Genomic DNA, 25,953 nt, shown 5'->3' with positions numbered 1-25,953 from the left:
TTTCTGCTGCTGTCTCCTTGGCCAGAAATCTTACGGCCACATCCAGCTGCAGGGGAGACTGGGAGCTGTAGTCCTTTTATTTGGGAGGTGAGGGGGTGTTTATAGTACTATGCTGAGATGAAAAGTAGGGGTTTGTTACTAAGGAAAAAGGGAAGAAAGTACATTAAGAATCTTAATGAAGGATGGGATGGGAGAGGGATTAGGGTTGGGAGGGCGGGGATGGGGAGAAGAACCGCTATATTTCAAAAGCTGTATCTATGAAATTTATATTTATTAAATAAAAGCCTTCTTTAAAAAAGGAAAGTACATTAAGAAATCACTAGCATTCTCAGCCCTGGGGAATGTCGGAGTGACTTGCCTGCTATGTGCAGGAGATCCCTCTGTAGCATTGCTGGGAGGGCTCAACCACGTCACCCAGTAAGGTGGGTTTTTTCCCCCCTTGAAACTTAGACATTTGCATGCAGAGTTTCTTAAGTGAAATAATATGAAATAATGAAGTGTTGTGGCAAGCATTTGGCCTACTAGTTAAGGCGATAGTTAGCATGGCTATGACTTTTATAGAAGTGCCAGGCTCTGTCTCCTGACTCTTAGCTTCCTGCTAAGGCAGCCCCTGAGAGGTAGTGATGATGACCCAGGTAATTGGAGTCCTGCCACTCATATGGTAGACCCGGGTTGAGTTTCCAACTCCTCGCCTTGGCCCCTGGCCCAGGCCCAGCCAAAGCTATTGCAGGTACTTGGTGAGTGAACCAGCAGATTGAAGCTGTCTGTCTCTGTCTCTGTGCCTGTCAAATAAAAAAAAAGAAAAATTGGAGGAGCCCATGACTCTTTAAAAAAAGTTTGACAAGGGTGGTGTATGAAAATTTAGCTACAGGATGTTCAACATACTGTGGCTCATAATAAAGAAAGTTAAATATACATGGATGATATATTTAGTTTTCTAGTCATGGTAAAAGAAAAAGTATTATTTTTTTCTTTAGATTTTTGAAGTCTGGGTTATCTGTTACATTATATATTTCCTGGGGATAGAACACTGGCTTTTAAAATTTAAGGGGATTGTTATTTGTTTTTTTTTAATAAAGACAGAGTCAGAATTCAAAAAGATACAGAAATCCAAAGATACAGTGAAAAGTTGCTCCTTCCCTTCCTCAGTGGCTTTGTGCTGGAGGCATCAAGTGTCTCTGCCTTCTTCTGTCTAATTCCTCCTTTGTTTCTTCTCTTTCTTGGACCACTGGTACTGTGCTGTGTGCCATGTCCCATTGTAGGGATGGACACAAGCGAGTGTTAGCCTGCTCCCATAGCTGTCCCTGCTCTGTGAGAAACAGTCCTTCACATTAGTTGAACTGAACTCTTGAATTGGTGCAGAATATTTTAGAAATGAGTTCTTTTTAGTGACTGAATATTCCATCTAGCTGAGGTCCTTCTTTAAGGACCAAGATGTTTAAGATTTAGTTATTTTGGGAAGAAGTCCTTCTAAAATATGTTATATCTATATAGTTTATTTCTAGTTAACAGTAAAATAGTGGGCACTTTGCTTAATATTTTAAAACATTTTTATTTTATATATTTGAAAGGCAGAGTTACACACACAGGTCTTCCCAAAACCTGATTCACTCTCCGGATGGCTCCAATGGCCAGGGGTGGGCCAGGCCAAAGCCAGGAACTTCATCCAGTCTCCCAGTTGGGTGGCAGGGACCCAGGCAATTTGAGCCATTTTCTGCTGCCCTCTCAGGCACATTAGCAGGAAGCTGAATTGGAAGTGGAACAGCTGGGACTCGAACTTGCACCCCTCTGGGATTCTGGCATCACAGGCAGCAGCTTAATCCACTTCAGTGCCAAACCCTGCTTAATGGTTTTAACACTGTCGTCAATAGCCATTATTGTTCAGTAGAGTAAAAGACAGATATTTCAATTTCTGTTGGTTTTGTTTTACTAAATGGCTTCATTTTCTTGTCTCGTTTTCCTTATATTTTACCTGCTTATTAGATTTTTTTCTGTTCTCATTCCTGGCGTGGCTGCCTCTAACAGGTGTTCCTCTTTCCTCGGCACTTACTCGCTACTGCTTCTGAGTTTCCTTTGCTAATTTGCTTTTAAAATTTTTTGGTGGGCAATTAGCCAGCTAGGGAACAAATATTGCCAAAATAAAAACAGCTGGGTTCAGAGAGAAGGCCTGGCAGAGCCGTCCTGTGATAGAAGTATGAATGCGTCTTGAGATCCTGGACACCAAGAGGGCTTTGTGCTTCTTGGCCATTGCCATGTTCCAGAGCGGTCTCATCAGTGGACTTGTTATGTGATGGAAGTGTTTTCTGCCCTGTCCTCTGTGACAGCTGCTGTGTACACGTGGCTCTTGAGCATTTGACATTTGGCTAATATAACTAAGGAACTGAAATTTTAATGTTGGTTGTTGTTTAGCATTTATTTATTTGAAAGGCACAGAGAGTGAGCCAGTGTTAGCCCCCCCCATCTGCAGGCTTACTTCCCAAATGCCTGCCATGGCCAGAAGTGGCCAGGCCAAAGCCAGGAACTGCATGTGGGTGGCAGGAGACTTGAGCCCTCACTGCCGCCTCCTAGGACCTGCGTTGGTGGGAAGCTGGCGCTGAAGGCAGGAATCAAATTTCCAGGCATTCCTATATGTGGGATGCAGGCTTTCCAAGCAGTGACTTAACTACACCACCAAAGGCCCATCCTCTGAAATTTTAATTTTAATTAAATTAAATTCAGATAGTCAAACATGATTAGTGGCTGTGTGGTAGATGACGTGGTTCTAGACTTCAGTTAATTAACTTATGTTCAGCAAGCTTGATTGAAGTGGCGCTTGAATTGAGATGCTCTTATTTTATTGTGCCAAGAAGAGTAACTTCATAGTATTGGAAAGGAGGCAGTTTGTAAAGTTGGTCAAATTAGCTTAAAGTGAATGACCAAATTCGATCTGCCTTCTCATGTTACTATTGGTTCAAACTGTAACATTGAAAAGCCATTGAAGCCAGCATGTATTTATGGCTTGTAGCTCTGGCAAGGCTTTGAGTCCTTTTGGTAACTAGGGTGAAATTAGCACTCTAACTTTATTTATAGGACTTGGTTAGACAGCTGCTGGAGTGCCAGAAACTCCTACAAATAACTCTGACCTTCCCTAACCAAAGTCAAAGGATAAAATGTTCCATAGTAGAAGATCTCTGTTGTAACTCATATACACAAAATATTGCTTTCTAATGGAGGAATCTATGACAAACAGGAAAACAAATACATAAATAGAGATTTGGATCGCTGTTAGGAAGAAAATAAACAGGGCAGAGTAACAGACTATGGGATTATGAGGACTTTCTTTATAACTTCAAGTGGTTAGAGTAGTCTGAAGAGTGTCATTTGAGAGAGTGACATTTAGGATGAGAGCCTTATGAAGGATGATGATGGAGTGGGGGGATTTCAAGGAGGGGAATGAAGGGGTTAAAGGCCTGTGAGGGAGGGGACAGACTTGCTCTAGGCTAACCTTTATTTTAGGTAGATTGAAGAATTGGAAGGTTAAGAGATGGAGATGGGCCTAGACAGCCTTTGAGAAGTCTCTGAAGTGGGGACCAGGCAGTTGGCAGTAGCTGGAGGGTTGTAAGGGGCTGGAAGAGAACTTGTCCTGTCTCAGGATGGATGCTTCATGGATTTGCATAGCCTCCTTGGTCAGGGGCCATGCTAATCTCTGAATTGTTGGAATTTTACTGTGCATGCTGCCAAAACAAACAAGAGAGAATGTCTTAAAACCATGCTTCATTTAGTCCATTTACCTGTTACTGGCCATTTAGGTTTTAATTTTGGAGGTGGGGCTCCTACAGATGCAGCGGTGAACTTCCCTCTGCACTTGGGCTTCCCTGAGCCAGGCTGTTTGGAGGTGAAAATGCTGAGCGCGATGATGCTCATTTCAGCATTCAGTAGACATCGCCAGATTGACTTCCGCGGCAGTGGAAAGAGTTTACATGGACAGGAGTCAAACCACACATTTGAAGAGGGCACCAGGATGAGTGGTCGAGGGAGGAGAATGAGGGAGGTTTGAGGCGAAGGCAGTAGTCATTACAGGGCAACTTTGATGGGATGGCTGGCGTTCTCCAGCGCCCGTTTGAGGTGTGTGAGCATGAAGTGCATCCCCTTGGCTCTGTGATGTTTCTCCAGCAACGTTCAGCTGACAGAGCACAGCTGTGAGGAAGGCAGGTGAATGTATTTAATTGGGATTGGAGTTTTGCCAGTTGACAGTGATGGAGAGCACAAATGATTTGCAAGGGCAGCATTATAATTTTGGACCATGGGATCCAAGTTGGAAAAAGGAGAGAATGGAAGACACAACTGGAGTGGGTTAGCTAATGACAAAAATGTTTGGGATAGAGGATTTAACTAAGTCAAAATTGTAGTGGAAGAGTTACTGGAGCGAGGTGGAAAGTAGAGGAGGTTGGCTGAGAATAGAAATGAAACTTTAATGATGAGGAGAAACAGGGCTCTCAAGATAATGTAGTGTCCTATTTTAGGGATGGTAGTTCTGGGTCCCCTAAAAATTGAGGGGCGAGCTCTAAAAGCACCTTTGTGCCTTTTCCCAAGAGATCAGATTTGAGATGTACCCTTTTCTCTACATTTAGGTCTAAGCTTATTTTAGACGACATGGAAGGTAGCCATAGCTCTCAGCAAGTTGCCAGGACTACCTTTAGGAACTCATGTACAGGGTATAGACTGAATCCCATACCTAATCTCTGTCGCTTGTTGTTTTAAGTCTTAAAAATGGGCAAAGGTAGAGTACAGGTTTACAGCCAGCGTAAAATTTCCAGTGATTTGTGCCGGTCTTGATTTGATCTGATGGATGAGTAAATACTCGTGTTCAACTTTTGGCTCCTTTTCCTACCAGCCACGAGACCATGAGCATATCATTTAACCACGACAGGCTTCAGTGCCCTTTGATGTGTGGAGGAGGTAGAAGGCCTGCCTTATAGGGGTCTGGTGAAGCTGCTGTGGAGACCACACCTGCAAACTTGAGGTGCATCATGGGTCCTCAGGGCTGGTGCTGCTGCTGGCGGTGTTGCACTGGCATGAGCAAGCCGAGTGGGATGCCCACTGATTTGACTCCCAGTGTGGTTTAGATCCCCTCCCTGGAGTGTGGCCACCGTGTCTTTCCTCCTGTCTGCCATGAGGCCAGTGCCCTGCTGCCCACATTGGCTCATGGGATGTATTTTGAGTAACAGAATTCTGCTGAGAGGAAGTGAGGTAAAAAGAGCCCATTCAGGGCCGGTGCTGTGGTGCAGCAGGTTAAAACCCTGGCCTGAAGCCCTGGCATCCCATATGGGCGCCGGTTCGAGTCCCGGCTGCTCCTCTTCCTATCCAGCTCTCTGCTATGGCCTGGGAAGGCAGCAGAAGATGACCTGAGTCCTTGGGCCCCTGCATGCGTGTGGGAGACCCAGAAGAAGCTCCTGGCTCCTGGCTTTGGATTGGCTCAGCTCAGGCTGTTGCGGCCATCTGGGGAGTGAACCAGTGGATGGAAGACCTCTCTCTCTGTCTCTACCTCTCTCTGTTAACTCTGTCTTTCAAATAAATAAAATAAATCTTTAAAAAAAGAGAGCCCATTCTTTCAGGATTTTTTGTTTGTTTGCTTGTTTGTTTTTTGGTTTCTAAAGTCAAATTCAGCTGGGCTCTGAGTCCCATTTCCCTAGTACGGTGTACTGTGGTGAGTCTGGGTGGGCTCCGCCAGTCCTGAGGGGAATGGAGTGCAAGTTATGTACAGAAGGTCGTCTCCAGGTTCCTTAGGAGAATTCTCAGTGCCTGATTTCTCAGGTACGTTTTGTGAGAAGTTGTGCTGGTTCACCACATGTGCACGCTTCCTACCAGTCTTTTACAACCTCAGACAGACACACATAAAACAAATGGTCTCCTGAATGCCTAGACTTTGAGATGGAGAGTATAAAATGTGGCTCCAGACTCTTTCAACTTTCCATGCTGCAAACTCTAGCACTTGCAGAAGCAAGAATTCAGTATGCCATTGGAAGATTAGAATTATCGGCAAGCACCCAGGTTGCATCCTAGGTTGAGTTTTCTTTCCTAGGGGCAAGCCTGCCAGAGACTTCTTCTGTGGGCCCTGTCTAGAAGGTTTCCTTCTCCCGTGCTCAGTCACTCCCTTCTGAACTGAGGCTGGGCTGCCCAGGACAGGAACACAGGGCCATACCAGTTCTGCTGATAGAAAGAGGCCTGTGTGCATCTTAATCTCCGCTGAGGCTGGGGTCCTCGTCAGACTGCCCCCAGAAGGTGCAGTTAGGACCCTTTGTCTCTTAATGGGAATCTCACATAGCTGTAAGGCATAGGCTTCCTTGCTTGACTTTGATGATTGGAATGAAAAATTGTTTCCTCCTACTTTTTTTTAAAGGTAAGGAAATACGGGCATGCAGGAGCATGATTAAAGATTCACTGCATGCCTGTGTGTGTGTGTGTGTGTGTGTGCACGCGCAGGAAACACAGAGAAGAATTTTCTTTTTGATCAGACTGTTGACCAAATTTTAAAAATTAACAGGCAGAGTCGCATCCACAATGGGAACTTACAGGAGGGGCCCCTATCTCCCCGTGGTTGCAGAGAGGATTACCGTGGTTTCACGGGTAGCTTCCCAAGTTTCCGTGGTGTATTTCAGTTGTTTTCACTTCATTTTGAAGGTTTTTTTCTCAGTTCTGCTGCACATACGTGTTTCTGCTTATCCCATCCCAAACTTTATTAAAAGGTAGTACCATGAAGTGATAGTGTAAATATGTGGGTTGTTTTGTTTGTTTAGTTGATACTTGGTTAAGAATGAAGGTTAAGAGTAGTAACAGGCTGGCCCCTGGGCTCACTAGGCTAATCCTCCACCTGCGGCGCCGGCACACCGGGTTCTAGTCCCGGTCGGGGCACTGGATTCTGTCCCAGTTGCCCCTCTTCCAGTCCAGCTCTCTGCTGTGGCCCAAAAGTACAGTGGAGGATGGCCCAGGTGCTTGGGCCCTGCACCCCATGGGAGACCAGGAGAAGCACCTGGCTCCTGGCTTCGGATCAGCGTGGTGCGCTGGCTGCAGCACACAGGCTGCAGCGGCCATTGGGGGGTGAACCAACGGTAAAAGGAAGACCTCTCTCTCTCTCTCACTCACTGTTCACTCTGCCTGTCCAAAAAAAAAAAAAAAAAAGTAATAACAAGTGCTTCAAAGAGTTTGAAGAGACTACAATATAATCTCTAATCAGTGTGATTTTAGTATAGTTATTTAGAGTGGCGTATAGGGCAGGCTGGTGACTTGTGATCTAGGGCATGGACTGTGAGAATGAAGGGAAAGTTGCACATAAAATTAATTATGGACATATAGAAGATAAGTAACAGTTTATAGAAATGTAAGACTTGCCCCCCCCCCCCCCCCCCCCCCCCCCCAAATTAAAACAGGCTATCTCAGTTTTAGGCTTGGAAGTGCTTACTCTTTTGTACTAGAAATGAAGTAATCCGTAGGAAGCAAAGTTCTGAATAAGAAAAAGAAAAGGTTTGGGTGAGGCTAGGAACAGCTGCCCCACCTTTCCAAGTTTAAATAGCTGGGAGTTTACTGTGCCAGGAGAGAAAAGGTATTGTAAGCTCTCCTGCAGAAGGCACACATTTAGTGTGGAAGAAAAGGGAAAGTGGCTTTAATTCTACATTAAGAGAAAGAGAAGCTCTACCTTAGCAGGTAATTAAGACCAGAGCACTAGATGGGCGGTGTTAGGTAGGGGAGTGAGTGCACCTTGTCCCTCTGTGGGGTGTGCCTTGAGTGAGCTTTACCGACCATACTTGGAGATTTTATAGACAGGAGAGAGGTGTTTCAACACGTCTGGAGGAAACCAGAACTCTGAGGCTGCTGGATGACAGTGTATGTATGTACATTATTTGAGAGGTAGAGTAACAGGGAGAGAGACGAGACAGAGCTCCTACTTTTTGTTTCACTCCCCAAATGCCCTGCAGTGGCCAAGGCCAAACCAGGAGCTAAGAAAGCAATCCAGTTCTCTCATGGGGGAGACAGGAACCAGTTAGGCATTACTGCTACCGCCCAGTGTCTGCGTTAGCAGGAAGCTGGAGTTACAGAGCCAGAAACTGAACCGTGTGTTCTGGTGTAGGACACAAGCATCTGAGCTACCAGGCTAAACACCCACTCCCTTTTGTTTTTTATTTTGTTTGGTTTTGCCCAAATTACAGGATTACTCAAAATAGTATTTCTTTGGGATTGTTGTGTGTACCTACCATATGCTAGGTAGAAGACAGGAAATGCCAAAAAAGGTGAAGACCAGATCTTAGATCTCTCCGCCCTGAAAGATAGGGCAAAGGAGATGAGATTGGTGTGGAATACCCGTCACAGTAGCCAGCAGCAGTGCTGAATGCCGCGTTACCAACTCCAGGCCTCACAGAGGTGGGAGGCAGAGACCCGCCCTGCCGAGGTAGACTTTGGGGTTTGGATGGGGGGAGAAACCGCTCAGAGAAGTGAGGGAAGAACATGGGTGCTGGCATTTACTGCTGGACACAATGGACAGAAGCTTGGCCAGACATATGGGAGGCAATAAATAAATGTTTATAGTGAACTAAAATTAGAAAGTGCAGTTGTGGGGAATATGGTGGTGGTTTACAGAGTTATATGATTTGATCCAATTACAGCTCCAAAAGGAATATTCTGTGTTTTGCTTGAGGAAACAAAAGTGTCGCCCCCGCCCTCCCCCCTCCCCCGCTGTAATGATAGTAACTGCAGATCCGGAATTCAAACTTAGGCCTGGTAGCCACCTTGTCCTCATGCTTACTAAGGTGCCTGTATCATGCTCGGGGCTCAGGATCCACTTGACTCACAAACCCTCGTCCTTCTCCCCTTCAGCATGAGGGCTGTGTTTATCTGAATGAGGGTGGCAGTAATAAAAAAGATGAAAAGTCTATTTGAGTGTGTATCTAAGTTTTCCAGTGTTGTAAACTCTTCTAAGAGTAAGAATTCCTGGCAGCGAGATGCTACAGGGAACAGTGGGGCCAGGCTGGCCTTGCGGGACGGGAGGTGGCCTCCGAGCAGGTTCTGTGTGTGTGCTTGGCTTCTGCAAGGGGCTCCAGAAGTGGGGCCGAGGGGAAGCTTGGTTCACTTGCCCTGGTTTGGAAGGCAGAGTCTTTTGATGGCTTCATCCACGTTGAAAGAATTCATTTTAGACTAATTTATGTCTAGCACTAGAAACTGGTGCTGGTGGTTTATTACTAACCCCACCCATTGCTGTCTTTTGCAATAATCTTTGTGAGTGGTGATTGTGTTTCTAGAAGTAGAATGAGAGAGAGATTCCCTGAAGGCAAATCTGGAGGGTGTGCTGTACACTCCAGTTCAGACACTTGGGGCCGGGGAACTCCCAGAGAGAGAGAGAGAGAGAGAGAGAGAGAGAGGGAGGGAGGGAGGGAGGTAGAGGAGAGAGAGGGGAGAGGGAGGGAGAGAGAGAGAAGGGGAGGGAGGGAGGGAGGGAGAGAGGGAGGAGAGAGAACAACAGAACAGTCAGCTGGAGAGGAGGGAGGAGGGGGAGGAGATCAGTCTTTTTTTTTTTTTTAAAGGATTTTTAAACTCAAGTGATTTTGGGGGGCTCTCCCCACCCTGAACCCTTGCCCCCCATTCTGGCACCTCCTTTCCTGCGGGTCACTGAAGTGCCTTTTTGCAGCCCAGGACCAACGGAGCGCTGAGTTGGAGCAGCCGGGCCTGACATGATGTACCTCTGGGTGAGTACACAGTGCTGTGGGTGAGGCTTGCACTTGCTCATATAAGGAGTGGAAAGCCGCGAGGCTCTGCTCCCGCACTAGCGGCCTTCCCCACAGAGCACGGACTGCCACGTCCCCGTCTGCTCCCAGGTGTTAGGGTTTAAAACCTTGCAGCGATTGTGACTTCTTTTTCTAATGTTGTTTATCTTGTTAGACTCCGGCGCGAGGGCTGAGCTCCCAGCGCAGTGGCATCCCCTGGGCTTGGTCGGTTTGCGGAAGGCAAGCAGGGCAGGTGAAGTGAGCTAGCTGCTTCCAGAGCTTAGTCTCCCTGGTGGGGCAGGGTCCACTGTGTTTGTCTGGGGGGTACTGACCTTGATTACGAGCTGTGTCTTTAAATCTTGGAATATTCAATTAGGTGGCATGATCCTTAATTAGGAATAAGCTTTTGTAAGTTTTTGTCTAGTAATTTTACTATCCTTTGCAGTAGTCTTGTAAAGTAAGTCCTTGTTGTTATTAAAACTGTATGAGGGAAGTAATTAAATCACAAGGAGTGACTTGCCCTTAGTTAGAAGCCAAGTCTGTAGCAGCAGATAGTAATTAATAAACAGATATTATAAAGCATTTTATATATGTCAGGAACTTAACACATACTTTCCATTATTCTAATTTGCTATTGACTGGCATTGTTATGTGGGCTAGAGGGAAATCATCTGGGGTTGGAGAAGATTATGAATGATGAGATGTGACCATTTGTAGCAGAATGTCAGGGAAAATAGTGCAGAAACACCCCCCCACACACACACCCCGGGTTTTAGCTGTGAGAACAAGAGCATCTACAGTCCCGTGCAAAGATGGCGGTGTCTCTCTTGAGCAGACAGCTGTTGTGTGTTGCTAAGGGAGCCTACTAGATGGGATGCCCTTGGCTACTGGCCAGCCTTTGAAAGTTTCCCTTTGCCCTTTGCCCTTCAGCCCAGATGTCTGGAGTTGCAGGAACCTACTTGGCTCAAGCAGGCTAAATTTATAAATATCAGAAGGCAAAATTTAAACTAGGTTTGTGCAGATGGAGCTTGGTCACAGTGTGTGTGTGTGTGTGTGTGTGTGTGGGGAGGAACTGCTTTTCTTGTTTCTCTGTTCGTATTTGAATATGACCTTGAAATGTAATTTCCTCCCTCTATTGATTTATTTTTGTAGTACTGTATTTGTAAGAATTCAAAAGAATTTCCTGACACGCTAATGCACGTTAGCAGCTTTCACCTCCCTGTGAACTAGTCATCTGTCCCTAGGCTCTCTGCAGCCGTGCGGGTTGGATTGATGAGCATTGTCTGTCAGAAAGATAGGCTGTTGTGTCTTTTGATTTGCTTGGAAAAGGAGTTGGGAAAGAAAGCAAGTGGAATTAATCTCATTTTCACCCATTTGTGTTTGATGAAAGCAGACAGTGACAGTCCCCCAAGTTACTTCCTCTGTGCTTGGGCTCATTATTTGTGTATTTGTCTCAATCCCCTTTACTTGTAAGCCCCAGACAGAGCTTCTCCACCGAGATGACACATGGGGATTGCACACGATGACCGTCCCCATGGCCCTCAGGCAGCCAGGTGGGGCTTGAGGTTCCCACAGTAACCATGTGTGCCCTCACTTAGTTGCCACTTTGTGTCATAACAATATTGCTATTTTCCTGTGTGCCATCACACCTGAAAATTTGGGTACCACTATGTAAATGGCAATAAACTATCTCATTATTATCTTTTTAAAGAGAGTTATTTATTTATTTGAAAGTCAGGGTTACAGAGAGACAGAGGCAGAGAGAGAGAGGTCTTCCATCCGCTGGGTCACTCCCCAGATAACCGCAATGGCCGGAGCTGTGCTGATCCAAAGCCAGGAGCCAGGAGCTTCTTCCGGGCCTCCCATGCAGGTACAGGGGCCCAAGAACTTGGACCATCTTCTACTGCTTTCCCAGGCCATAGCAGAGAGCTGGATTGGAAGTGGAGCAGCCGGGACTTGAACCAGCGCAGATATGGGATGCTGGCACTGCAGGCAGCGGCTTCACTCACTACGCCACAGCACTAGCCACTCCACACAGTTTTTGAATTCAGCAAAGATTCCAGAAGGAACAATAGCTGCTGAACCCCAGGTACAGAGAGGGAAATCTGTGTGATCAGGCATTAAGTGGGAGGCACTGAGGGCTTCTGTGGGGAAAACTTAGTATACGAGGAATGGGAGATCAGAGCTGTAGTCCAGGATTAGCTAGTACCAGCCCTGCAACTTTGGGTAATCATTTCACTGTTCTGAGCTCGTCTTCAAGTCTGCAAGACAAGTTGGATGGAACTTCTGATTCTGAATTCTGTGAAATAGATTTTAGGTGCAGTAGGTAGGCCTGAAAGATGCCTAATTATGCAAGTATGTTTAAGTCTGAACATGAGAAAAGCCATGCAGTGTCTGTCACCTCCTTTGCCTACCTGGTTTAGTACTAGTGGTGTGACACTTTCTGAGGAGCTGGCGTTGGCACAGCGTAAGCCACTTCTGATGCCAGCATCCCCTGTTGGAGCCCCAGTTCCAATCCTGCCTGCTCTGGAGTTCCAGTCCTGCCTGCTCTGCTTCCTGATAATGCACCTGGAAGTCAGTGCATGCTGGCCCGGGTGCTTGGGTCCCTGCGCCTGTGCGGGAGACCCAAAAGGAGCCCCTGGCTCCTGGCTTCATCCTGGCTGAGGTGGCCATTTGGGGAGTGAACCATTGGATGGAAGAGCTCTTTCTTTCTGTTGCTTTCCCTTGCAAACAAACAGATAAATAAAAAGACACTATCCTGGAAACATTACGGAACTGTGTTGTCAGTACCTGAGTGGTGCTGACATTCTTTTTTCTTTTCTTTTTTTTTTTTTTTTTAAGATTTATTTATTTATTTAAAAGTCAGAGTTACATAGAGAGGGGAGAGTCAGAGAGAGATCTTCCATCTGCTGGTTCACTCTCCAGTTGGCCACATTTACCAGAGCTCCGCCATTCTGAAGCCAGGAGCCAGGAGTTTCCTCCAGGTCTCCCACATGGGTGCAGGGGTTCAAGGACTTGGGCCATTTTCTACTGCTTTCTCAGGCCATAGCAGAGAGCTGGATCAGAAGTGGAGCAGCCAGGGCTCGAACCAGCACCCATATGGGATGCCGGCACTGCAGGTGGTGGCTTCACTGGTTACACCACAGCGCCGACCCCCCAGACATTCGTAGAACCTGTGGGACTGTGGGTAAAAGTTGCAGCTCATGCAGCAGTTTATCATGTGTCATTGGAGGCAGCTCACGAGCTTGCGCCTGTGTGGCTGGAACAACAGGTGGAGTGCTGTCTTTGGCTGGCTACGTGCTTCTCTGCTACATCTTCTCTGCCCTTGAGTTCTCCTTTTTGGTGAATTTGGTAGCATCAGTGGGCAGCAAGGGATGGTACAGAGAATACTGATTTTAGAGACTTCACCAGATCTAACTCTGTCTCTGCCATTTCCAGCTGTGTGTGGCCTTGAATACCTTACTTAACGTCTCTGAACCTTGGCTTTGTCATTTGTCACAAAAGGGAAAGAAAATTCCTACCATGCTTGCTTGTGGTAGCAGTTGAGAGAAGTTGTGAAACGTGTTCAGTAGATGCTTAGTGAATAACTAGTGCAAGCCAGCGTTTTGTTTTGGGTGTTCCATGGACAGACTACTCGCCACCACAGGGGGCTTTGAATTTATGGCGGGAGAACTTTGAGAAACAGGCTACTTTTACTTGAAATATTCCCCCTTTAATTGGTATTTTAAGTACTTATGACTAGGGAGCTGTCAGTGAAGTTGCCTCTGATGGAGAACACTTTGCTGTTTGTTCTGAACTTTGGATTGGGAAGGGGTTGCAGTACTGTTCAGCATCCATCATGTCATTTTTTATTCTGTCCTTTTCATCCTCTAGAATGGAAAGGGAAGAGAAAAGAGACAGACAGACAGACAGACATGATTCCTGGGCTGAGAGAACTTGCTTGTTTGTTGATTATACAATTTATATCCAGCAAACAAAATTAGGCACCATTTATTTAAATTCCCAGAAGGCAGAGCATGCCCTCCAGTCTGAGCTCATCTTAGTGAGACTGGCACCAGGCTCTCTGTATGGACAGACTTTTAGATTTCACTTCCAACTGTGATTTTTTTTTATAGTTCAATTCTATCTTCTTAATAAATCAGTTCAGCCAACATTTAATGAATGTTTATAATGGGTAGAGCCAGCTGTTGCAAATAAAAAGATGATTAAAGAGGTTTTGTACCTTTAGCAAATGTATGATACAGTGGTAGAGATTGTGTACAGAGGATGATTTCTGTATGATGCCATTCAGTTAAGAACGTGCTTTTATCTAGTATCTTTTTTTAAAGATTAATTTATTTATTTGAAAGGCAGACTCAAGGAGAGAGAGGGAGGGAGGGAGGGAGAGAGAGACAGAGACAGAGACAGAGACAAAGAGAGATCTTCCATCTGCTGGTTCACTCCCCAGATGGCCACAATGACAGGAGCTAGACCAGGCCAAAGCCAGGAGCTAGGAGCTTCTTCTGGGTCTCCCACATGGGTATAGGGGACCAAGGACTTGGGTCATCCTTTACTGCTTTCTCAGGCATATTAACAGGGAGCTGGATCTGAAGTGGAGCAGCCAGGACTTGAACCAACATCCATATGCGATGCTGGTGTTGCAGGCCGTGGCTTAACCCGCTGCGCTATATATAGCACCAGCCCCCTGTTATCTTATTTCATCTTCACAGCACTGATAAGGGCTGACTGTCGTCTCTGTTATATACAAGTGAGAAAGAGACCAGTGGAGTAGACAACAGTAAATGGCAGAGGTAAAAACTCAATCCATCTTTTTTTAAAGATTGATTTATTTATTTGAAAGGCAGAGTTAGGGACCAGCACTGTGGTGTAGTGGGTAAAGCTGCCGCCAGCAGGGCAGGCATCCCATATGGGTGCCAGTTCAAGGTCAGGCTGCTCTACTTCCAATCTATCTCTCTGCTATGGCCTAGGAAAGCAGTAGAATATGGCCCAAGGCTTTGGGCCCCTGCATCCTGTGTGGGAGACCCAGAAGAAGCTCCTGGTTCCTGGCTTCGGATTGGCACAGCTCCGGCCATTGCGGCTAATTGGGGAGTGAACCAGCGGATGGAAGACTGACTCTCCCTGTGTGTAACTCTGACTTTTAAATAAATAAATAAATCTTGAAAAAGAAAGAAGAAGGCAGAGTTACAGAGAGAGAGACAGATTTCTTCCATCTGCCGGTTTACTCCCCAGATGGCCTTAATGGACCACACTGAAGTCAGGAGCCAGGACCTTCTTCCGGGTCTCCCATGTAAGTGGCAGGGGCCCAGAAACTCGGGCCATCTTCCGCTGCTTTCCCAGGCACATCAGCAAGGAGCTGGGTTGGAAGTGGAGCAGCTGGGATTCCAACCTGCACCCACATGGACCGCTGACCCTGCATGCTGCGGCGTAGCCAGCTGTGCCACAGCCCTGGGCCCTCAATCCATTTTTTTTAAAACTATGGCTTTTATCTATTTTTATAACATCCTTGTTTGGGGAGAAGCTGATTTTTTTAAAAAAATATATTCATTCATTTATTTATTTACTTAAAAGGCAGAGTTATAGAGAGAGGGAGAAACTACAGAGAGTGATCTTCATCTACTGGTTCACTCCCCAAATGGCCACAGTGGCCAAGGGTGGGCCAGACCTAAGCCAGGAGCTTCACCAGGTCTCCCGCGTGAGTGGCAGGGGCCCACGTACTTGAGCTTTCTTCTGTTGTTTTCCCAGGCACAGTAGCAGGGAGCTAGATAGGAAGTGGAGCATCTGGGACTCAAACTGGCATTCACACTGGATGCCAATGTCACAGACTTAACCCACTGTACCATAATGCCAGCCCCCTGATGTTTTGGTCTTGAACCATCTGTTGAATGATAACGTGTCTGTTAGGCATATACCACGCACAGTTCTCAACACACCTGCGGGTTAGCTGTTCATCTTCAGTTTACGGATGTGGAGTCAGAAACTTCAGTAACTTGCTGCAGTCGGTTTAGAACTGGCCAACAGGGTCTGAACTCGGGGTGTGTAGCCCCAAAACTTCACCATTCTTCACCTTTTCACTCACTTGTTCAGCAGCTCCCAGCTCTTCACTACCTCTGCACAGCACGGGACAGAGCTGGAGTGGAGGAACAAAGATTAGGAAACCTGAATTCTGTTTCCATCACCTCTCATTCCTTGAGCCAAGAAACGAAGTAGTAAGTGGTGGATGGCTTTGTTATTAAACTTGAAAATCCTGAACTTTGAGTTGGAGGACATAGCTTTTTTTTTTTTTAAAGACTTATTGACTTATTTAAAAGTCAGAGTTACACAGACAGAGAAGTAGAGGCAGAGAGAGAGAGGTCTTCCATCCACTGGTTCACTCCCCAGATGGCCACAATTGTTGGAGCTGTGCTGATCCGAAGCCAGGAGTTTCCTCTGGGTCTTTCCACGTGAGTGCAAGGGCCCAAGGACTTGGGCCATCCTCTACTGCTTTCCTTGGCCATAGCAGAGAGCTGGATTGGAAGTGGAGCAGCTGGGACTCAAACTGGCGCCCATATGGGATGCCGGCACTTCAGGCCAACGTATTAACCCTCTGCGCCACAGCGCCAGCCCCTCAGGTTAATCTTTTAGTACTCAGTTAGTCACAGTTTTGCCATTTTAATTGGCCTGTCTACACAATTGAAGAAGTAGATTTAATAGTAAATTGAGTTATCACAAAATGTAGAAATCGTTCAGATTTTTAATGCCAGATACTGTGAATAGGTACTTGGGAGTGAAAAGCCATTAAAAGATTTTTAGTAGGATTGGGAGTAGGGTGAGGTGGAGTTCATAATTGGATTTGTTTCCCATAGCTGTCTACATAAATAAGAGGAGAGAGGAAGTTCGGGAGAAGTTCGGTGATTGTTGCCGAACAGTCCCAGGGCGGCAGTGACCACATGGGCTGCCAAGAACCAGAACTGTGGGAGAGGTCTTAGGGTAAGATCGGCACGATGTTGTCCTGATGGTGGAAGGGACGACAAAGGGGTCATGGGTTTGATTTTTGGCTTTGGTGCTTTGGGTTAACTTGAAGATGTTCAACAGGAGATGCTGTTTACCTGGCTGGGAGGACTAGGAGAGGTAAAGGCATAGCTGTTGGAGCAGCGGCAGGTGTGATGATGGCTTAGGGAAGAAACAGCCGGGAGGGGAGTCCATGCGTGGTGCGGGTGGATGAACCCTCCAAGAATCAGGGAGCAAGACCTGGGGGGCGTGTCCTTTAGGAGGAGAAACAGAACTGTAGGAGTCCAGGAAGAGAGCGGGGCCAAAAGAGAACGGAAGAGTGTCTGTGAGTTTAGCATCCTGGAGGTCGTTTGTGACTTTAGCAAGGGTTGTCTTGGTGGAATGACGAGAGCAGAAGCCCAGATGGGATTGGTTGAGGAGCTCACGGAGAGGCAAGGAAATGCAGGCGGAGATGGTGGATGCAGACAGTTGTCGAAAAAGCTTGAAGGACTGGCGAGCTGGAGTTGGGGAGAAGCAGCTGTCTTTAAAAGAAACTTTTGGTGTTTAAAAGTTGATTGAGTAGATCCGTCTGAATAGAAGCACTGGTGTGGGTGAGAGAAGAGAAGGGAAAATCACTCGTCGCTCTGAGAAGGTGGGGTTGGCTTTAGAGGAGAGAACTCTCCCACTTAACAGGAGGCGAAGCAGGTGGAGAACAGGGGCTCACAAAATGTAGCTCGAAGGCATCTTCACAGGAGAGCCGGTAGAATGAGAAAGTGGTGGAGCCGGCGCCGCGGCTCACTAGGCTAATCCTCCGCCTAGCGGCGCTGGCACACGGGGTTCTAGTCCCGGTTGGGGCGCCGGATTCTGTCCTGGTTGCCCCTCTTCCAGGCCAGCCCTCTGCTGTGGCCAGGGAGTGCAGTGGAGGATGGCCCAGGTGCTTGGGCCCTGCACCCCATGGGAGACCAGGAAAAGCACCTGGCTCCTGGCTCCTGCCATCGGATCGGCGCGGTGCGCCGGCCGCAGCGCGCCGGCCGCGGCGGCCATTGGAGGGTGAACCAACGGCAAAAGGAAGACCTTTCTCTCTGTCTCTCTCTCTCACTGTCCACTCTGCCTGTCAAAAAAAAAAAAAAAAAAAAAAAAGTGGTGGAGAGCATCGTTGATTTCCTGAAAAGGAATAGATTGGTGCAACATGATGGTGAGTACATGTGAGAAACGGAATGGAATTCCACGTGCCCTGCATGCGTGATGTGAGAGGAATAATAGTGTGTGAGAGTGACAAATGATAGAAGGCAGGTTTTCTAGAGTGAATTTAAGATCTGTTTATTTCAGTGAGGAAAATCCACTGGTGAATTTGTTTTGTTTTCTTAAAAAAAAAAAAAAGTTTGCTTGCTTGTTTATTTATTTGAAAGTCAGAGTGACAGAGGGAGAGAGATCTTCTGTCTACTGGTTTACACTCAAATTGCTCTAACAGCCAGGGCCGGTCCAGACCGAAGCCAGGAACAAAGAACCCTGGCCAGGTCTCCCACGTGGGTGGCAGAACCCAGGTGTATGAGTGTCTTCCTTTGCTTCCCAGGCACATTGGCAGGGAGCCGGCTCTGGAGCAGGACGACTGCCCTTGAACCAGTGCCCCTGTCTGGGGTGTGGATGTCCCAAGTGACAGCTCAGCTGCCGCATCATAGAACCAACTGCCACTGATGGATCTTAGGCGGATTCTAATGTGATCAGATTTGTATATTAGAAGTGGAATGAGACTTCTGTTCTTGCAGAATTTATGTTTATACTTGGGATGGAATTGGTTTACTATATGGAATTTAAAAGTTCAGAAAATTTTAATGGGCTAGACAAATTCTATTTGTTTATAAGACTCAAGCAGTTACCATGTGTGTACTGGATGCTTACTGTCTGCCAAGCATTTTCTAAGAGGTGAGGAAAAAGCAATAAGACAAAATCTTTTCCTGTAAATAGTTCATATTTGGGGGGGGGGGGGCTGGCACTGTGGCGTAGTGGGTGAGGCCGCCGACTGCAGTGCCGGCATCCCATATGGGCACCAGTTCGAGTCCTGGCTGCCCCACTTCCAATCTGCTATGACCTAGGAAAGCAGTAGAAGATGGCCCAAGTCCTTGGGTCCCTGTACCCATGAGGGAGACCCAGAAGCTCCTGGCTCCTGGCTTCAGATCGGTGCAGCTCCAGCCATTGCAGCTAATTGGGGAGTGAACCAGTGGATGGAAGACCTTTCTCTCCCTCTCTGCCTCTCCTCTCTCTGTGTGTAACTCTTTCACATAAATAAATAAATCTTTCCCCAAAAAAGTTCATATTTTTCTTTATTTAAAAAATATTTTATTTATTTGAAAGGCAGAGCAACAGAGAGAAAAGGAGGAGACAGAGAGATCTTTTATCTTCTGGTTCATTCCCCAAAATGGCCACAACAGCCAGTGCTGAGCTAGGCTGACAACAGGAACCAGGAATTCCACCAGGCTCTCCCACATGGGTAGGGGGACCCAAGTTCTTGAGCTGTCTTCCACTACCTTGTCAGACACATTAATTAGCAGGAAGCTGGATCAGAAGTGGTGCTGCCGGGATTTGAACTGCACTATGAAATAGAACACCAGTGTTGGCAAGCGGCTACTTAACCCGCTGAGCCATAACACTGGCCCCTATATTTTTCAACTGGGGAAATAAAACTGTAAACATCTGAGCAAACAAAGTATTTTAGGAATAATAAGTGCTGATCAGAAGACAATGTAATAGGACCCTGAATGTTTTAACGAGAGTGGAAAAGGCCCCGCTGATAAGGGGGGTGGAGGAGTATTACAAACAGAAGGAGAGACAAATGCAGACTCCTTAGATAGTAACGCTTGGGCATCCAGAGGACAAAGAAGGATGGTGTGGTTGGAACAGAGGGAACAGAAAGAAAGTAGGAAGATGCTATCGGAGAAGCAGACCAGGCCAGGTGGTATCTTCATGGTCAGGATTTGAAGTTGAAATTTGTTTTGGTTAAAATCAGCCAGCTCTGTGGCTTAATAGGCTAAGCCTCCGCCTGCAGCACTGGCATCCCATATTGGTACCAGTTCGTGTCCCAGCTGCTCCTCTTCCGATCCAGCTCCCTGCTGTGGCCTGGGAGAGCAGTGGAAGACGGCCCAAGTCTTTGGGTCCCTGCACTCGCGTGGAAGATCCAGAAGAAGCTCCGGGCTCCTGGCTTTGAATTGGTCCAGCTCTGGTTCTTATGGCCATTTGGGGAGTGAATCAGCAGATGGAAGACCTTTCTCTCTGTCTCTCTCTCTCTGACTTAACTCTACCTCTCAAATAAATAAACAAAATATTTCAAAAAGAAATTTGGAAGGTATTGAGAGTGGAGAGTGATTGTGAGGATAGTGACTTTCTTTAGGAAGAGTGATGGGGAGGTCAGGAGGCTGTTGCTGTCTGAACAAGCGGTGACAGCCTGGTCTCTGGGAGACAGTGTGCTAGGACTGAACAGGACAGCTTGGGTGTGTGCTGAGATGAAAGAAGGATGTGAGTTACCAAATTTGTAGCTCGAGGAATTAGGATGGAGGGGCCATTTCCTGAGAACAGACCAGGGCATAGGAATAGGCAGAACAGCAGGTATAGCTTAGACTTGAGGTGTCTGTTAGACATCCAAGTGGCGAAGTTCAGTGGTCATTTGATAGGAACCTGGAGGTCAGAAGAGAGATGTGAGTTGAAGTGTCAGGTAGAGGCTCCTCGTGCATATTTAAGGTCTTGGGAGAAAACCTAGCTAGAGAATTGGGCTGAGGGCAAAGCCCTGAGTCATTCTGTAGCGGTCTGAGGGACAGTGAGAAGAACTGGCAGGGAGCAGAAAAGCTAGGCCAGTGTGTGATGCCACAGATTTGTAGGAAAAGGCCCTGGGTTTGGGTAATTTATAATAAGCCACTTGCTGTGGTAGAGTGTTGGTCATTGGTGAGCTTGGTAAGAGGTGTCTCAGTTGGATGAGGGAAAAAAAAGTCAGTTGAAATGGGTTAAGGTGTTGACCCGTAGGTGAGGATATTGAGACAATGAATATAGTGTAGGTGTGGAGTAGAACAAAGAATTAGGGCAGTAACTGGAAGGGAATGCAGGTTCAAGGGAGGGTTTTATAGGAGATGGGGATAGGGCATGTTTCATGTCAGCGCCAAGGTCCAAGTAGAGGGGAAGAAACGGAGAACGCTGAAAACAAAGAATCTGGCCGCAGGGCAAAGTGTGCTGTATCCAACACAGGGAAGTTCTGTGTTCTTAATAGTCATTGGAAGGAGGGCAGAATGGGTGGGTTGTGAGCCAGTTAGGCCACTTTAGGCAGGTGAGTGAGTCCTCTGATCATGTCTGCTTTCCCTGTGCCATGTAGGGTGAACACAGCTGCAGGCAGAAGTGGGAGAGAGGAGAAGCATTGCTGATTTGAGGAGGGAGGCAAGGTGTACAATAGTGATCTAAAAAATAGGGAATGAATTTATTAGAGAGGTGGAGTGGACTTAAGATTTTTGGCCACAAACCACACTCACATTTGTCAGATGTTAAATCAGTTATGTGATTTTTTTACCCAGCAATCTTCTGTTCAGATGTGAGAGAGGAATAAACAGAACGTTAGATATGACCAGGTGTTGAGGTTTTACCAAATAAGTTAGACTAAGGGATGAGGGAGTCAAGGAATTAAGACTTCTTTGGAGAGGAATGTGTATAGTGTTGGGCCACAGCATCTAACCTGGTTTAGCAAGGAAATGAGGAGGAGGTAGGGTAGTGAGAGGTGATACTATCCTGTGGACTGGAGGTCTTGCTGAGGTTGGTGACTTGCTGATTCTTGCTGGTGTGATCATAGAATGTTGGAAATACTTGAAATTTTTGGAGATGATGACAGTATGAGGATATGGGTAGGCAGCTGAGGTGAAGTGGCAAAAAGACAATTTAATTGGTGCTAGAGACATTAAAAAGCAAACAACTAGAAGACCAAGAGTATTGGTTCTGTGTGCAATCTTCAGCGTGATAAGACTAAGGATGGGGTTGAAGACAAAGCTAAGACCAGGAGGTCAGCAGAAGATAATTTGTCTTAAAAGATCTTGCAGGTTAGATGGAGAAATAGAAGTGGTTTGGAAGCTGCATTGGGAAACAAGAAAGATACTCAGAAGCTCCCACACTGTATGGTCAGGGGGCACACGGGATGGCTTCCCCATCCTGCGTTACGTGTTGGGTTAAAAACAAAACAAAACAAAACATTTACTGCAGAAGCAACAGCATTCCCGGGGTAGTCAGGTTTCATCTGGAGTAAAAAGGTATAAGGAAAGAGTGTATAGAGGAGTCTGACGAAGACAGGCCTTGACTTCCAGGCAGGAGGTGGGATCAGGAGAGCAGATGCACAGAGCTCTATGGGGTCAGCCGTCTGGAAGGCTTGGGCTTATGACGATTGAGGTGAATGAGAGGGTGAACCAAGATGGAATTATTCCAAAAGCCCATTGGGGAAACAAAGCTATAGTCCAGCTTTTAGGGCTGAGCAGCACAGCATTTCCCATCCACTGCTTCCTGAGCCCTCCCCCAGAGTGTTGGACTTATTAGGTCTGGCCAGGCCTGGGACTTGGCATTTCTAGTAAGTTCCCAGGGGTCCAGAGACCTTTCTCTGTCTCCCCCTCTCTCTACTGCCTTTCAAATAAATAAATCTTTTTTAAAAATGTTGTTTTAAACTGCTGTGTTTTGTGATTTGTTACATAGGAATAGATACCTACCGATATTGTTACCAATAACTATGTGCTTTGTAACACAAATCTAGAATGTGAGAGTGACTGAAAGTGTGCAGTGGGCTTTGAGGAGTGTGGTAGTGAAAGATTAGAGTACCTTACACAGGTTGTAGTAAAACTTGGGATGTTGAGAGTATTGCCAGACAGACTTAAAGAAACCAGAGGAAAGGGGACCCCTGGTTCTGAAGAGGCAGCACTCTGTTGTTTGCAGTTACATGGAGAGCAGAGCGTGCGTCTGACGAACTGGGGCAGTGGGCTAAGTAACTCTCCAAGCCAAATGCCGAAAGCGCCCCAAGGTTTCTTCTTGCTGCTTACAGTGAAGTGTAGGGGAAGAGAGGTGAGTCGAGGGAAGCCCATTAAAACAAAAAAGGGACCAGAATTTTGTGGTTGTGAAAATTCTCAGCCTTTCTGTGTGGCTAATGTTGGCAAAAATAAGACTTGGCTTTCTAGCAAAGATCAGGTCAAGGGCACTTCCGGGAGAACGGTAGTCTAACGGTGAAGCTAGGCGTGTGATTGTACAACCTTTGTCAGACTGGAATATCAAAGGTCGTGGTATGATCCACTAAAGGGGGAGAACTGACTTTTTTTTTTTTTTTTTTTTTTTTTTTTTTTTTTTTTGACAGGCAGAGTGGACAGTGAGAGAGACAGAGAGAGAAAGGTCTTCCTTTTGCCGCTGGTTCACCCTCCAATGGCCGCCGCTGCAGCCGGCGCACCGCGCTGATCCTGGCAGGAGCCAGGAGCCAGGTGCTTTTCCTGGTCTCCCATGGGGTGCAGGGCCCAAGCACCTGGGCCATCCTCCACTGCACTCCCTGGCCATAGCAGAGAGCTGGCCTGGAAGAGGGGCAACCGGGACAGAATCCGGCGCCCCAACCGGGACTAGAACCCGGTGTGCCGGCGCCGCAAGGTGGAGGATTAGCCTATTGAGCCACGGCGCCGGCTAGAACTGACTTTTTTTTTTAAGTTTATTTATTTATTTATTTATTTGAGAGGTAGAGTTACAGATAGAGAGGGGGAGAGACTGAGAAAAAAGGTCTTCCATCTGCTGGTTCGCTTCCCAAATGTCTGCAGTGGCTGGAGGTGGGCCTATGCAAAGACAGGAGCCAGGAGCTTCTTCTGGGTCTCCCACATGGTTGCAGGGACCCAAGCATTTGAACCGTCTTCCATTGCTGACCTAGGCAATAGCAGAGAGCTGGATCGGAAGGGGAGCAGTCAGGACACGAACTGGCACCTAGATGGGATGCTGGCACCACAGGCAGAGGCTTAGCTCACTATACCACAGTGCTGGTCCCATAGGGCTGATCTCGAAGGTGTTTGGGGTCATAGCTTTGGGGACTCACAGGATGCTGAGACCCACTGCAAGGAGGAGAGAAGTAGTTCAAAATGTGAAGAGGCTGTCCAATACCCATTAAATTTCTGGCAGGAAGGAGCTGAGAAAACTAATCAGCTGCTAGCACAGGCCACCTTTCAAGAAAAAGGAAGGGTGACTCAGAGGGTTGGAACCAAGCGCCTGGACATCAGAGGCCAGAGTCATGGAGAATCTCCTCAGCCCTTGAGATCTAATCTAGAAGCTTCCAGCATTTGCCCTGCTGGCTTTGCAATCACTGTGGACCAGTGACTCCTTTGTATCTCCTGTTCCCTGTCTCCTTTTTGAAGAGAAAGTTATGCCATTTGGTGCTTCTAAGAACTGTAGAGGAAGACACCAAAAGGGTGAGTGAGAGAGGTATCCTAGTTCCACGTCTTGTGGGCCATTCTGTCCCCAGATGCCAGACCAGCTGATCAGTCATCCACTTTGGTGCCTTTTGGTCCTGTGGTTATAACATACGCGAGAACCTGAACCGTCTGTGGGCAGGGGCGTTCCCGCCGCCACACTGACCCATCTTCTGTCATCAGTATCCATGCCCCCACCCCTACAAAGCAGTGCATTTTCATAGAGGGCCCCTTTACGGTGGTATTCACACACCAGGTCCTGTCTCTGCTAGTCGGTGACATGGAGCCAGCAATTCCCTCCTTGTCTCTGGGACCCTCCGGGTTCTCTCTTGATAGCATCAGTCCCATCGGCATACAGTTATGCTGTTTGTTCACCTATTTAAAAATCAAACTCTGTTCTCACTTTTCTGCCTGCTACTGTTGAACTTTTCTTTTAAAGGAAGCTCAGTAGGATTGTTTGTATTTGCTCACAATAGTTTTTCTTCTTCTTCCTCTCTAAACCCACGCAGTCGTGTTTTTGTTGCCCTGTGCCACTGCCAAGGTTACCATAACCTCTTCGCTGCTAAATCTAGTAGTCAAGTCGGCCCCATCTGCCATGAGCTGTCTGTAGGGCATGGCATCGCTGAGCGCTCCCTCCTCCGAAGTTCGCTTGCTCAGAGACCTCATGCTGTCCTGATTTGCTTCCTGCCTGCTTGGAAGTTTGTCATCCTGAACTTCAGAGTTGTGTTACTGTGGGCCAAGTCCTTGGGCCTCTTTTCTTGATTCTCTTACTTAGTGATTTCATACATTCTTAAGCATTTAGTTCTCAGTTAACCAGGAAAAACCAGTTAAAACTGCTTACCATCTGGGTCTAGCAGTCCCTTTTACTTTTTTATATTAAGTCCTCTTGTTTCTAATTTAAGAAATAAGAATAAAGGATACTGGAAAATAAGTTAGAAATGAAAAATACACTTAATACAATTAATGACCTAATTATTACCCATACAGTGACTACAAATCATTTTTGAATGCTTTTCATGTTTTTTTAATCCTTTTTGCAGCACTTCATGTTTTCTGTCATTTTTTATCCTTTCTTCCTGTTCTCTGAGACCTGTGCTTGTGACTGAAAGGGTGGACGTTGTCTTCCTATATTTATTTCTGCAAGTTCATTTCTTAACTGGACGAGGAATTGTCTTACTAATTTACACTTTTGTAATTGATGCTTTTCCTGCAAAGGAAAGCTTATACTACACCCACATGTCGTAGGATATAGCCGTGGTCTGTTCTCCACCTATTCTTTTGCAAGTATATATTCTGACCATGTTCTCTGTCTGCTCTGTCCTTTAGCCTTGAAAGGTACAAGGTCACTTTAGTTACTTTTTTAAAGCAGGGTGTTTTGACTCTATTAATAGCTGAGAGCATACATTGAACTGAGAAGTATATTAATAGTTTTTCTTAGGGCAGAAAGAATCATTGAATCTGTTTGAAATCCGCATAATATATTGTTGATTTTTCTTCCTTTTCCTTTTGTGAAAGTACATTGAGTTCAACCCTGTTCTAATAATGCCAGTGAAGGCAGAATTTTTTTGTTTGTTTGTTTTTTGCTGAAGAGTACTCAAGCCAGCCCCAAAGCTGTTCTGAAAGTGTTACGGATTCTATTTGGGTCATAAGTTTAAGTTCTTAGGTCAGCGCCTGCCCTGCGTCTGACCCTGTGCTCTTCTCTTTCCTCTTCAGCAGACCGGGATCTTCTGATCGTCTCACTGACATTCCCTGTCAGACACTTGTTCTGCCCACATTTTGATTTCCTATTTTCTTGGTTTTGAAAGCATATATACTTG

At 46.5% G+C, this 25,953-nt stretch overlaps 1 protein-coding gene across 30 annotated transcripts in view; it reads left to right on the top strand.

Annotated features, from left to right (window-relative positions):
• The window catches only part of RBFOX2 (RNA binding fox-1 homolog 2), a 319,017-nt gene that overhangs the window by 139,688 nt on the left and 153,376 nt on the right, over window positions 1-25,953 (top strand). For 8 of the 30 annotated variants that reach the window (XM_070052871.1, XM_070052877.1, XM_070052870.1 and 5 more), the window contains exon 3: window positions 9,656-9,713. The exons of the other annotated variants lie outside the window; for them this stretch is intronic. In XM_070052871.1, coding sequence (XP_069908972.1) covers window positions 9,699-9,713 — 15 coding nt within the window. In that variant the 5' untranslated portion in view covers window positions 9,656-9,698. The remainder of the gene's footprint in view (window positions 1-9,655; window positions 9,714-25,953) is intronic. 30 annotated transcript variants of the gene reach the window in all.

The sequence above is a fragment of the Oryctolagus cuniculus genome, chromosome 11, assembly GCF_964237555.1.
Source record: "Oryctolagus cuniculus chromosome 11, mOryCun1.1, whole genome shotgun sequence".
Taxonomy (NCBI): Eukaryota; Metazoa; Chordata; class Mammalia; order Lagomorpha; family Leporidae; genus Oryctolagus; species Oryctolagus cuniculus.
Note: the sequence above shows the minus strand (reverse complement) of the source record. Positions and strands in the feature narration are given on the sequence as shown.